General features: G+C 43.0%; 1 protein-coding gene across 8 annotated transcripts in view; it reads right to left on the bottom strand.

The window, feature by feature from the left end:
• Nucleotides 1-7,070: 7,070 nt before the first annotated feature.
• The window catches only part of myt1a (myelin transcription factor 1a), a 32,531-nt gene continuing 26,525 nt past the window's right edge, over nucleotides 7,071-13,076 (bottom strand). For 6 of the 8 annotated variants that reach the window (XM_041846019.2, XM_041846016.2, XM_041846018.2 and 3 more), the window contains 4 exons: nucleotides 12,002-12,093; nucleotides 8,811-8,914; nucleotides 8,524-8,667; nucleotides 7,071-8,295 (listed from right to left, as the gene is read on the bottom strand). In XM_041846019.2, the coding sequence (XP_041701953.1) occupies nucleotides 8,152-8,295; nucleotides 8,524-8,667; nucleotides 8,811-8,914; nucleotides 12,002-12,093 (484 nt within the window). In that variant the 3' untranslated portion in view covers nucleotides 7,071-8,151. The remainder of the gene's footprint in view (nucleotides 8,296-8,523; nucleotides 8,668-8,810; nucleotides 8,915-12,001; nucleotides 12,094-13,076) is intronic. The other 2 variants (XM_041846017.2, XM_041846023.2) reach the window with 1 other exon arrangement.

The raw sequence follows: 13,076 nt of genomic DNA, 5'->3' as shown, positions 1-13,076 counted from the left end.
TTAGTTTGTTTGAGTTTGATAGGCCAGTATTGGTTGCCTTTGGGTTTTGTACTGCGTTGGAGAGAGTACATTGGTTAGTTTCCAGTCCCTGCCCAGCCTGGAAACTCTTGCTCTACTCGCTGTTGGGACATCGGTCTGAGGTGAGTACAATCGGCTGTGTACCTCAGTGGGAGATTGGGTAGGGTAGTGACATTTGCTACCCGGAGCTATAGCTTTTTTCCCCTGATAGGCTTAGTGACGTGTTTTGTTTTGGGATACGTTGGGCATGGTTAAATGTTTGTTATTTTTGTGTGGTGTCAGTGGACTGAGCAGTTGTCTCGGGGGCACATCCGTGGCTTGGGGAAATCTACCAGCGTGCTGGGGGTTTAATTCCTTGCCAGCGGGCTACAGTGCGTAATTACCCACCGCAAATCTGCACGAAGACTAGGGTTGAGTTATTGTAGGTTTTGGGGAAGCTCCATATCCCAGCTCTTTTCTGTGGTGCTCGGTGTGATTGTATTTCTCTTGTGTCTGGTGTGCTCAGCAGAGGGGTTGAGAAAGATTATTATGATATATATATATTTAATTTTTTTTTTTTCCCTGATTATGGCGTCTAATGTAGACGAGTTCATTCGCTTTCCATCAGAAGAACTGTTAGAATTATGTACTAAAGAACAGCTGTTGAAGGTTGCTGAACACTACAAGGTTGAAATTAGTGATAAACGTCTAAAAATTCTATTAGGTTAATATTGAAGGCCAATTTGATGGAGAGTGGTATTCTGGATGTTACCACTGGGGCAGCCTCTGCTGAGGACACGTTGTCTCCCCGATATGTTACAATGACCGCTCCATCGGTTAGTCATAGTAGTCTTCTTTTTGAACAGCAGAAGGAACTGCTTCTGTTACAGCTAGAGCATGAACAAGCTAAAATGGAGCATGAACAAGCTAAAATGGAGCATGATCGTGTAAAATATGAAAGGGAATTGGAATTTAAACAGGATATGGAGCGTGCTAAAATCAAGCTGCAACAAGAGCGACTAGAGTTGGTTAGGGAAGGAAAGCTCTCAGGGGAGAGTTTGCTCTGGGAAGGTGACCCAGAGTTACCTAGGGGTCGTTCCTCTTTTGGTCGTAATCCAGACACATTTGATATTGTTGGGAATTTACGGTTGTTGCCCCAGTTTAATGAAAAGGACCCGGAGACATTCTTTTCGTTGTTTGAGCGTGTTGCTGACGCTAGGAGTTGGCCTGATTCTGATCGCACTTTGATGTTGCAGTGTGTGCTGACTGGTAAAGCGCAAGAAGCATATTCAGCTCTTAGTGTAGCAGACAGTGTTAGTTATGAGAAGGTTAAAACGGCTGTGTTACAGAGTTATGAATTGGTCCCTGAGGCTTACCGCCAACGATTTAGAACTTTAAAAAGGGATGATCAGCAGACTCATGTTGAGTTTGCGCGAATATTATCTTCACAGTTCAATCGCTGGTGTTCCGCCTCTGCAGTTATGACTTTCCAAGGGCTGTGTGATCTGATTATGTTAGAACAATTTAAGGACACAATCCCTGATCGTATAGCGACGTACATTAACGAACGAAAAATAAAGACTGTCGCTGAAGCTGCGGTTTTGGCAGATGAATATGTGTTGACTCACACACATTTTTTTGCAGAACCCCGTATTCGGAGTGAGTGGGGGTGTTTGCAGAGATTTGGGCCTCGCTCGCCGAGATACTTCGGTTCCCGGGCAGAGTTTCATTCAACTGGGGTTGAGCCTGATACCCGTGGTAAAACTGACTTTGGTCAAGAGTGTCACTACTGTCGAGAATTAGGTCATTGGAAAAATGAATGTCCGATTCTTAGGTCTAGGGGTAAATTCAGTACAGGTGCTTATGGTAAATCGAGGCCTATAGCGTTAGCAGCGCCTGTTCCACATCAGTTCACTCCTGACGCATTGTCTCATGCCCAGAGCCATGTGAAGGGCTATATTGATCCCGACTATTTACCTTTTTGTTACGGAGGGTTTTGTGTCTATGGTAGGAAGTAAGAACCTAGTGCCAGTAAAGATCCTAAGAGATACAGGTGCCTCTGAATCATTTGTGTTGGAATCTGTGTTACCCTTCTCTGCGGAGACTGATTCGGGGAATAGTGTTCTAATTAGGGGAATAGGTTTGAACACTCTGTCAGTTCCATTGCATAAACTGATGTTGGATTGTGGACTGGTGAAAGGTGAGGTTGTTGTGGGGGTGCGTCCTTCATTGCCTATTGAGGGTGTTGACGTGATCCTTGGAAATAACTTGGCTGGGGAGCGTGTGTGGCCTATCGTGTTTCCATCTTTAGCGGTTTCTACTAAGCCTTCAATTGTAGGGATTCCTGATGAGAGTGCGCAGAATTTCCCAGAGGTGTTTTCTGCGTGTGCAGTGACGCGTTCTATGATCCCTGATGACTTGGTCACGGAACTGGCTAACGAGAATACCATAAAGAAGTCTGTTACTGTTTTCCCTGTTATCCCGTTATCCGTATCCCGCTCCGATTTAATCGAGGCGCAACGGGCTGACCCTACATTAGAAGAGTTGCGGGACCAAATTGTGCCTGTAGAACAGTTGGGAGATGTCGCACAGGGCTATTTTCTCCAAGAGGAGGTCCTGATGAGGAAGTGGATGTCTCATGGTAGTTGTTTTCTGGGGGAGGCGATTAGTCAGGTTGTGGTACCAGTTAGGCTTCGTGAGTTGGTGCTGACAACTTCTCACAACGACGTTGCTGGGCATATGGGTGTGAGAAAAACCTACAATCGCATATTACGACATTTTTTTTGGCCAAGATTAAAGAGGGATGTTTCTGATTTCATCAAAACTTGTCACACCTGTCAATTAACTGGTAAACCTAATCAAGCTATTAAGCCGGTACCACTGTTCCCTATTCCTGTACTCAGTAAACCTTTTGAGTATTGGATTATTGACTGTGTTGGTCCTCTGCCTCGTTCTAGAAAGGGTAGTAATTATTTGTTGACTGTGATGTGTCAGACCACTAGGTTTCCTGTTGCCTACCCTCTCCGGTCTATCACGACTAAGGCTGTGTTAAAAGCTTTGACTCAGTTTCTCTCACTGTTTGGAATCCCTAAGGTCATTCAAAGTGATCAAGGATCTAATTTCACCTCCAATCTCTTTGGACAGGTTCTCCAACAACTCCATATTAAACACAACTTGTCTAGCGCTTATCATGCCCAAAGTCAAGGAGCACTGGAACGTTTCCATCAAACACTTAAGTCTTTGTTGAGAGCTTATTGTACTGAGATGGATAAGGATTGGGAGGAGGGGTTGCCTTGGTTACTGTTAGCTGCTAGGGAGGTTTCACAGGAGAGCACGGGTTTTAGCCCAAATGACCTAGTGTTTGGACATCGGGTGCGTGGGCTTTTATCTGTTCTCCAGGATGACTGGAAGTCTCCCGAGCCTCCTCAGTCCCTGTTATCATATGTGGGTGATTTTCGGCGACGCTTGTATGCCGCTGGTGAAATGGCTAAAGAGGAGCTATCATCTTCACAGGACAGGATGAAGAGCATATATGATCGCCGAGCTGAGCCTCATCACTTTAGTCCAGGTGATCAGGTTCTGGCTCTGCTGCCAATTGGTGGTTCTCCTTTTCAAGCCAAGTTTCAAGGTTCATATACAGTGGTGCGCCAGTACACTGAGCAAAATTATCTAGTTGCCACTCCAGAACGGAGGAAAGCACACCAACTGTGCCATGTAAATTTGTTAAAACCCTATTATGCACGTTCCTCTGAGACTGAACAGGGGGAGTCTACAGAGGACGGTAAGGCTGTTCTTTTGGCTGATATTGTTTATTCCCTGAGTTCTGGTCATGCTAGGTCTGTGCAGGAGCAGGAAGATGTTTCTGGTCCTGACGATTGCATACTGCAGGGTAGATTGAAAAATTCAGAGACACTGGAGATTGTAGATAGCCTTCTTACTCATCTACCTGTTGATGAGCGGAAAGAGAGGGTTGGTTTGATTCGGAGATTTCCAGGGTTGTTTTCGGATACACCTACACGTACAAACTTAATAGAACATGATATTGACATTGGAGATGCTGACCCCATTCGTCAACGGTTCTATAGAGTTTCTTCAGAGAAACTGCGTTGTCTGGATGCTGAGGTCAGGTACATGCTGGAGAGTAAAATAGCAGATCCTTCTTTCTCCAGTTGGGCTTCTCCCTGTATCTTGGGCAGTAAATCGGATGGAACAAATAGATTTTGTACGGACTACCGTAAGGTAAACGATGTCACTGGGCCGGATTCATTTCCTCTTCCTCGGATGGAGGACTGCGTTGGTCAAGTCGGCGCAGCTACGTTTGTGAGCAAATTTGACCTGTTAAAGGGGGTATTGGCAGGTGCCACTGATGAGTAGGGCACGTGAAATCTCTGCCTTTATTACACCTTTTGGTCTGTACTCGTATTCGGTTATGAGTTTCGGACTGCGTAATGCGCCTGCCACTTTTCAGCGATTTATGAACAGGGTTGTCTCTGGTCTGGCCGGTTGCGCTGTTTATCTGGACGATGTAGTGATATATGCAGATGCTTGGGAGGAGCATCTGTCCCGTATTCAGGCCTTGTTCGGACGTCTGGCTGCGGGTCGCCTCACGATGAATTTGGCTGAATGTGAGTTTGCTCAGGCGACTGTTGTATACCTTGGAAAGGTGGTTGGGCAGGGTGACGTGCGCCCTGTTCATGAATATTGATGTGACCGACCATTGGTTGATTTTGTCATGTTCTATCTTTCCTGTTTGTCCCCTCCTAGTCTTGTGTTCTTCTTTCCTCTTAAAGGTTGCTTCCTGTGTAAAGGTTGCTGAGGTCTGGAGAGGAGGATGATGGGTGGGGCAAGTGGAGGTGTGAACATGTACAATTTGTCGGTTTGGGACGCAGGGGCTGGTACGTTGGTCCGGGGTCCTTGTTGGTCCCCGGTCTTATGGGGGGGTGTGACGACCCTCCCACTCTGTCTGCCGTATTCTCTCTTTGTTCTTGTTTCCTTGTTAGGATGCCGGTGGGCGGAGTTGGGAGGGTCGTCAGCTACATGGGAAACACCTGGGCCGGGTGTGTCCCAGGATAAATGGACCTCTTCCACATTCATTAGGGAGACTCTCTCCAGGCAGTTACTTTGATCTTGGTTGTGATATTTTTGAGGCCTTTTTGGGTTGTTTGCTTTGGCACTTTTCAACACTTTTCCATATTACATTTATGCATGCAAACACTCACGTACACTACTGATTACTGATTACACACACCATTGTTATTTGATTTAGTTTACTTTAATTAATAAATATATACTTTGAGTACTCCTTGTCTCCACGTGTCTCCCTTTTGTTACGAACTTGAGCCGGTTCGTGACAGTACCAAGTTTGATACTTTTATCATGAAGTGGAACGATCTCAGAATATTTTGTTCTTATTTCCTGAACCTGCCAACAGATGTCATCAGAGGCACAGAGAAAGTAGCTTAGTCAAAGATATAGTACAGAATGGTTTCTATGCTGAACAAAAATATAATCGCAACATGTATAGTGTTGGTACCATGTTTCATGAGCTGAAATAAAAGATCCCATAACTTTTCCATACGCACAAAAAGCTTATTTCTCTCAAATTTTGTGCACAAATTTGTTTACACCACTCCTTTGCCAACATAATACATCCACCTGACAGGTGTGGCATATCAAGAAGCTGATTAAACAGCATAATCATTCCACAGGTACACCTTGTGCTGGTGATAATAAAAGGCCACACAATATGCAGTTTTGTCACACAACACAATGCCACAGATGTCTCAAGTTTTGAGGGAGTGTGTAATTGGCATGCTGGCTGCAGGAATGTCCACCAGAGCTGTTGCCAGAGAATTGAATGTTCAGCCGCCTCCAACGTCGTTTTAGAGAATTTGGCAGTACGTCCAATGGACCTCACAACCGCAGACCACGTGTAACCACGCCAGCCCAGGACCTCCACATCTGGCTTCTTCACCTGCGGGATCGTCTGAGACCAGCCACCCGGACAGCTGATGAAACAACCAAAGAACTTCTGCACAAACTGTCAGAAACTGTCTCAGGGAAGCTCATCTGCATGCTCGTCGTCCTCACCAGGGACTGCAGTTCGGTGACGTAACCGACTTGAGTGGGCAAATGCTCAACTTCGATGGCCACTGGCACACTGGAGAAGTGTGCTGTTCATGGATGAATCCCGGTTTCAACTGTACCGGGCAGATGGCAGACATCGTGTATGGTGTCGTGTGTGCGAGCGGTTTGCTGATGTCAACGTTGTGAACAGAGTGCCCCATGGTGGTGGTGGGGTTATGGTATGGGCGGGCATAAGCTACAGACAATGAGCACACTTGCATTTTTCTGATGGCAATTTGAATGCACAGAGATACTGTGACGAGATCCTGAGGCCCATTGTCGTGCCATTCATCCGCCGCCATCACCTCATGTTTCAGCATGATAATGCATAGCCCCATGTCGCAAGGATCTGTACACAATTCCTGGAGGCTGAAAATGTCCCAGTTCTTCCATGGCATGCATACTCACCAGACATGTCACCCATTCAGCATGTTTGGGATGCTCTGGACCGACAGCGTGTTCCAGTTCCCATCAATATCCAGCAACTTCGTACAGCCATTGAAGAGGAGTGGGACAACATTCACAGGCCACAATCAACAGCCTGATCAACTCTATGCGAAGGAGATGTGTCACGTTGCATGAGACAAATGGTGGTCACACCAGGTACTGACTGGTTTTCTGATCCACGCCCCTACTTTAAAAAAAGGGTATCTGTGATCAACAGATGCATATCTGTATTTCCCAATCGTGAAATCCATAGATTAGAGCCTAATTTATTTATTTCAATGGACTTTTTTCCTTATATGAACTGTAACTCTAAAATCTTTGAAATGGTTGCATGTTGCGTTTATATTTTTGTTCAGAGTAATATATCTGGCTCAGTCCTCATCCTTTCAATTGTTGTATCTCACAATCATTCCACAAAATATCTGTAGCCATGAACAATATTCATACACTTTTACAATGATTACTCACAATCATAATTAATCGTGACATATTCCATGATGCTTAGTTATAGTAGCACAGTTTTTCTTTATTTCAATATCAACATATTGGCAAAGACTAATCCATACACAGCCATCATCACTAACACATAGACAATACAAAATAAATATACACCAACATCTCCATTTACTTTGTTCTTCATTATCAAATGAATATTAAAAACGTACACATTTCTCCCAGTTCATTGCAAGGTGTCTCAAAATACTTTATGGAATAAAATAAATAATATAAACAAAAGAAAAATCTTTACAAAATTATCAAAACTTGTCGGTTACAAAATATTTGCACTTAAAAAAGATCCCAGTATTTCAAATAAATAATAAGATATATAAAACAATTTATAGTTGATATTTTAAAATATTTCCTCTTTTTCAACAATGCAGAAGAAAACTCCTCTTAATCGCTGTTTAAAAATGTCTTCAGTATCATTTTGTTTGGTAAAAATAAATAAATAGGTCAATAAATAAATGCTGAATAAATAAGCTAAATTAACACAACATGAATAAATAATATATTAAACAGACATTTTTAAGACTCAAATTCATACACAACAATAATAATGAAACTAAAAACGATTCCTGGAAGTGCAACATCTATGCTCATAAATACTATCAACATTACTCAATGGGGTTGGAATAGACTATTTAGGAGAGTATTGTATGATGGGGTATTGGAGCCAGTATACTGCATTCTTAGTCCGTTCTGTACCATTAAAGTGGCTCTCTTTTTTTTGTATTATACCCCTCCAAACGTTCCTAAACAACCACACTAACACAGTTTTACTCCAATGCACTCAAGAACACTCAAGACATAATTGAAACTTCTGTACTCATCCATACACAAGTGTGTCCATTGATCCTGATAACCTTCATGCAAACAGGGAGGGGGAGCAACGTGAAATGGACACATTTTCTCCAAAACTAATAAGAGAAAAATCAAGTCTACAGTATATTCCAAAAGCAATGGATTTATGGATAGTTTCTGGGTTTTGTATACCCACACACCATGTCACCCCGCTCTCTTTCCTCTTCTCCCTCTCTCTTTCGTATGTTCCATTTAGCCTCTTCATCTCTCTTTTAGAGACTACACTTCGATACCTTTTACCGCTTGGTTGATGGACTCCAACAGAGCGCGGTTCTCCGGGTTTTGGTAGCAATCTTTATTGGAGAACATATGGGTCAAGGTGTCCACATATGTATCAATGTTCTGCTCCGACATAGGTTCCTGCTGAAGTAAACACAAGTAACGCGTTAGAGAAAGACAAGCTTGTATGCGTTAATCTGTGCATTTGTGGAGATTTGTGTTAGATCATTTGTAATTAGAAAATGTGCATTTATGCATGTAGGTGTGTAAAACTGAGGTTATGTCAAAATTTTCTCTCTAAGATAAAGTGTTTGTGTGTGCGTGCGTGTGTGTGTGCATGCTCTGAGTGATCCATCCCTGTGTGTAACTCACAATGTGTGGCAGCTGGATGTTGGACAAGCTGCGGATCAGAGCTTGGCTCAGGCCAGACAGCTCCATGTACAGGGCATCGTTTCTCTCCTCGATCTGCTTGTTCTCCTCCTCCATACTCTTCAGGTTCTTCTCCATGGACGAGATCTGAAGCAGAGAACCACAAACCAATCAACAACAGCTTATCAGTCAGCCACAAACTCTCTATACAATCAATGTTTTTATTTCTAATTGAATTAGGAACATCAAGACAGTATTTAGTGGTTATTGTTAACAAGTGGCAGACTCACCTGTGTGTGCAGGTTCATCATGTCATCCTCCATCTCTGAGTTGGACTCGCTCAGTTCACTGATCTCATTGTTCAGCTGCTTGATATCTTCATCATTATCCAGAACTGAATAAATAATAGCAAACCAGATAGAACCAATAAAACAACTAGCAACAGTCAAACATAATTGAAGATCATCCAGTTTTACTGGACCAGACTTGACCCACCTTTTCATGTTGGGACAAATCCTAACTTCCACTTAAGTCGAATTTTCACTTAGTCTCCCATTGACATCAATGCATGACTACGTGAAAATTTGATTTAATGGAAATTAGGATTTGTCCCATTATGGACAAACTGTCACATTAATTATTATTATTGAAAACACTACATATATTGTATGTGGACACCTGCTCATCGAACATCTCATTCCAAAAGCATGGGTATTAATATGGAGTTGGTCCCCCTTTTGCTGCTATAACAGCCTCCACTCTTCTGGGAAGGCTTTCCACTAGATGTTGGAACAATGCTGCGGGGTCTTGCTTCCATTCAGCCACAAGGGCATTAGTGAGGTCAGGCATGGATGTTGGGCAATTAGGCCTGGCTCGCAGTCTGCTTCCAATTTATCCCAAAGGTGTTCGATGGAGTTGAGGTCAGGGCTCTGCAGGCCAGTCAAGTTCTTCCACACCGATCTCGACAAACCCTTTTTGTATGGACCTCGCTTTGTGCACGGGGACATTGTCATGCTGAAACAGGAAAGGGCCTTCCCCAAACTATTGCCACAAAGTTGGAAGCACAGAATCGTCTTGAATGTCATTGTATGCTGTAGCGTTAAGATTTCCTTTCACTGGAACTAAGGGGCCTACTAGCCCGAACCATGAAAAACAGCCCCAAACCATTATTCCTCCTCCACCAAACTTTACAGTTGGCACTATGCATTGGGGCAGGTAGCGTTCTCCTGGCATCCGCCAAACCCAGATTCGTCCATCGGACTGCCAGATGGTGAAGCGTGATTCATCACTCCAGAGAACGCGTTTCCACTGCTCCAGAGTCCAATGGCTGCAAGCTTTACACCACTCCAGCCGACGCTTGGCACTGCGCATGGTGATCTTAGGCTTGTGTGCGGCTGCTCGGCCATGGAAACCCATTTCATGAAGCTCCCAACGAACAGTTATTGTGCTGACGTTGCTTCCAGAGAGTTTGGAACTCGGTAGTGAGTGTCGCAACCGAGGAGAGACGATTTTTACACGCTACGCGCTTCAGCACTCGGTGGTCCCGTTCTGTGAGCTTGTGTGGCCTACCACTTCGCGGCTGAGCCATTGTTGCTCCTAGACGTTTCCACTTCACAATAACAGCACTTACAGTTGACAGGGGCAGTTCTAGCAGGGCAGAAGTTTGACGAACTGACTTGTTGGAAAGGTGGCATCCTATGACAGTGCCACGTTGAAAGTCACTGAGCTCTTCAGTAAGGCCATTCTACTGTCAATGTTTGTCTATGGAGATTGCATGGCTGTGTGCTCGATTTTATACAGGTGTGGCTGAAATAGCCAAATCCACTAATTTGAAGGGGTGTCCACGTACTTTTGTGTGTGTGTATCTATATATATACACAGCCCAGTCAAAAGTTTGGACATACCTACTCATTCAAGGGGTTTTCTTTATTTTTACTATTTTTTACATTGTAGAATAATAATATAATAATAATAATATGCCATTTAGCAGACGCTTTTATCCAAAGCGACTTACAGTCATGCGTGCATAATTTTTTTTTTTTGTGTATTTGATTTAATGGAAATTAGGATTTGTCCCATTATGGACAAACTGTCACATTAATTATTATTATTGAAAACACTACATATATTGTATGTGGACACCTGCTCATCGAACATCTCATTCCAAAAGCATGGGTATTAATATGGAGTTGGAATAATAGTGAAGACATGAAAACTATGAAATAACACATGTGGAATCATGTAGTAACCAAAAAAGTGTTAAACAAATCAAAATATATTTTGTATTTGAGATTCTTCAAATACACAGAGTTCAAGTCACAGACACATCTCAACATCAACTGTTCAGAGGGGACTGTGTGAATCAGGCCTTCATGGTCGAATTGCTGCAAAGAAACCACTACACCAATAATAAGAAGAGACCTGCTTGGGCCAAGAAACACGAGCAATGGACATAAGACCGGTGGAAATGTGTCCTTTGGTCTGGAGTCTAAATTTGAGTTTTTTGGTTCCAACCGCCGTGTCTTTGTGAGACGCGGTGTGGGTGAACGGATGATCTCTGCATGTGTAGTTCCCACCATAAAGCATGGAGGAGGAGGTGTTATGGTGTGGGGGTGCTTTGCTGGTGATTTATTTAGAATTCAAGGCACACTTAACCAGCATGGCTACCACAGCATTCTGCAGCGATACGCCATCCCATCTGGTTTGGGCTTAGTGGGACTATTATTTGTTTTTCAACAGGACAATGACCCAACACACCTGCAAGCTGTGTAAGGGCTATTTTACCAAGGAGAGTGATGGAGTGCTGCATCAAATGATCTGGCCTCCACAATCCCCCGACCTCAACCAAATTGAGATGGTTTGGGATGAGTCGGACCGCAGAGTGAAGGAAAAGCAGCCAACAAGTGCTCAGCATATGTGGGAACTACTTCAAGACTGCTGGAAAAGCATTCCAGGTGAAGCTGGTTGAGAGAATGCCAAGAGTGTGCAAAGCTATCATCAAGGCAAAGGGTGGCATTTGAAGAATCTCAAATATAAAATATATTTTGATTTGTTTAACACTTTTTTGGTTCCATTTGTGTTATTTAATAGTTTTGATGTATTCTACAATGTAGAAAATAGTAAAAATAAAGAAAAACCCTTGACTGAGTAGGGGTGTCCAAACTTTTGACTGGTACTGTATATATATATATATATATATATATATATATATATATATATATATATATATATATATATATATATATATATATATATACACAGCATTCACCTGACAAAGATATAAATATCTTTATATAAATATCTTTGTCAGGTGAATGCTGTATATTAAAGTACCATTTATGTAGTATGTAAAATATATGTATACGTAACAAAAAAGCTGTATAAAAAAAGCTATTTTTGTCCTCCGAAGAGGATGGATTGATTTGTTTTAGATTTGTTGTTTTACTGTCAGATGAAACATTTAAGTTATGTCCAGACTTACCATCGCTGGCCCTGAACTTTGCTGTAATGTACTCATCTCCAGGAAACCTGGTTCTCTTCTTATTAGCGGAGGCTCTGGGACAACCAGAGAGACTGGGAACAACAGAAGAGGAAAAGAGAAATAAGGCTAGTGATGGAGCGCTGCTAGAATAGGGCCAATGTGACTAGATACTAGTTAGTTTATTTTATTTTAATATGCCATCAGTTTTCTTTACACAGCATGTTTTGCCATGCTTTAAAAACCTGTCTAGATGTAAACATCTGCTTAGAGCTGTCCGTCCGACCAAACTGAGCAACCGGGCAAGAAGGACCTTGGTCTGGGAGGTGACCAAGAACCCAGTGACCACTCTGAGAGAACTACAGAGTTCCTTGGCTGAGATGGGAGAACCTGCCAGAAGGACAACAGTCTCTACAGCACTTTACCAATCTGGACTTTATAGGAGAGTGGCCAGACGGAAGCCACTACTGAGAAAAAGGCACATGACAGCACGCCTGGAGTTTGCAAAAAGGCACGTGAAAGCATAAGGCAAAATATTATGTGGTCTGATGAGAAAAAAATTGGCCAAAACTTTTTGGCCTGAATGCAAAGCACTATGTCTGGAAAGAACCAGGCACAGCTCATTACCCGTCTAACACCATCCCTACTGTGAAGCATGGTGGTGACGTCATGCTATGGGGATGCTTTTCAGTGGCAGGGACTGGGAGACTGGTAAGGATAAAGGAAACAATGAATGGAGCCAAATACAGGCAAATCCTTGATGAGAATCTGCTTCAGAGTGCAAATGACCTTAGACTTGGGGCAAAGATTTACATTCCAACAGGACAATGACCCGAAGCATACAGCCAAAGCAACGCTGGACTGGCTTCAGAACCAGAATGTGTAAGTCCTTGAATGGCCCAGCCAAAGCCCAGACTTGAATCTCATTGAAAATCAGTGGAAAGACTTGAAGATTGCTGTTCACCTCCGCTCCCCATCTATTTTAACAGAGCTAAAGAAAATCTGCAAGGAAGAATGGGAGAAAATCCCCAAATCCAGATTTTCAAAGCTGATACAGACATACCCAAGTCACGGGGTA

The sequence above is a fragment of the Coregonus clupeaformis genome, chromosome 24 (assembly GCF_020615455.1).
Source record: "Coregonus clupeaformis isolate EN_2021a chromosome 24, ASM2061545v1, whole genome shotgun sequence".
NCBI lineage: Eukaryota > Metazoa > Chordata > Actinopteri > Salmoniformes > Salmonidae > Coregonus > Coregonus clupeaformis.
This window is presented reverse-complemented; position numbering and strand designations above follow the sequence as displayed.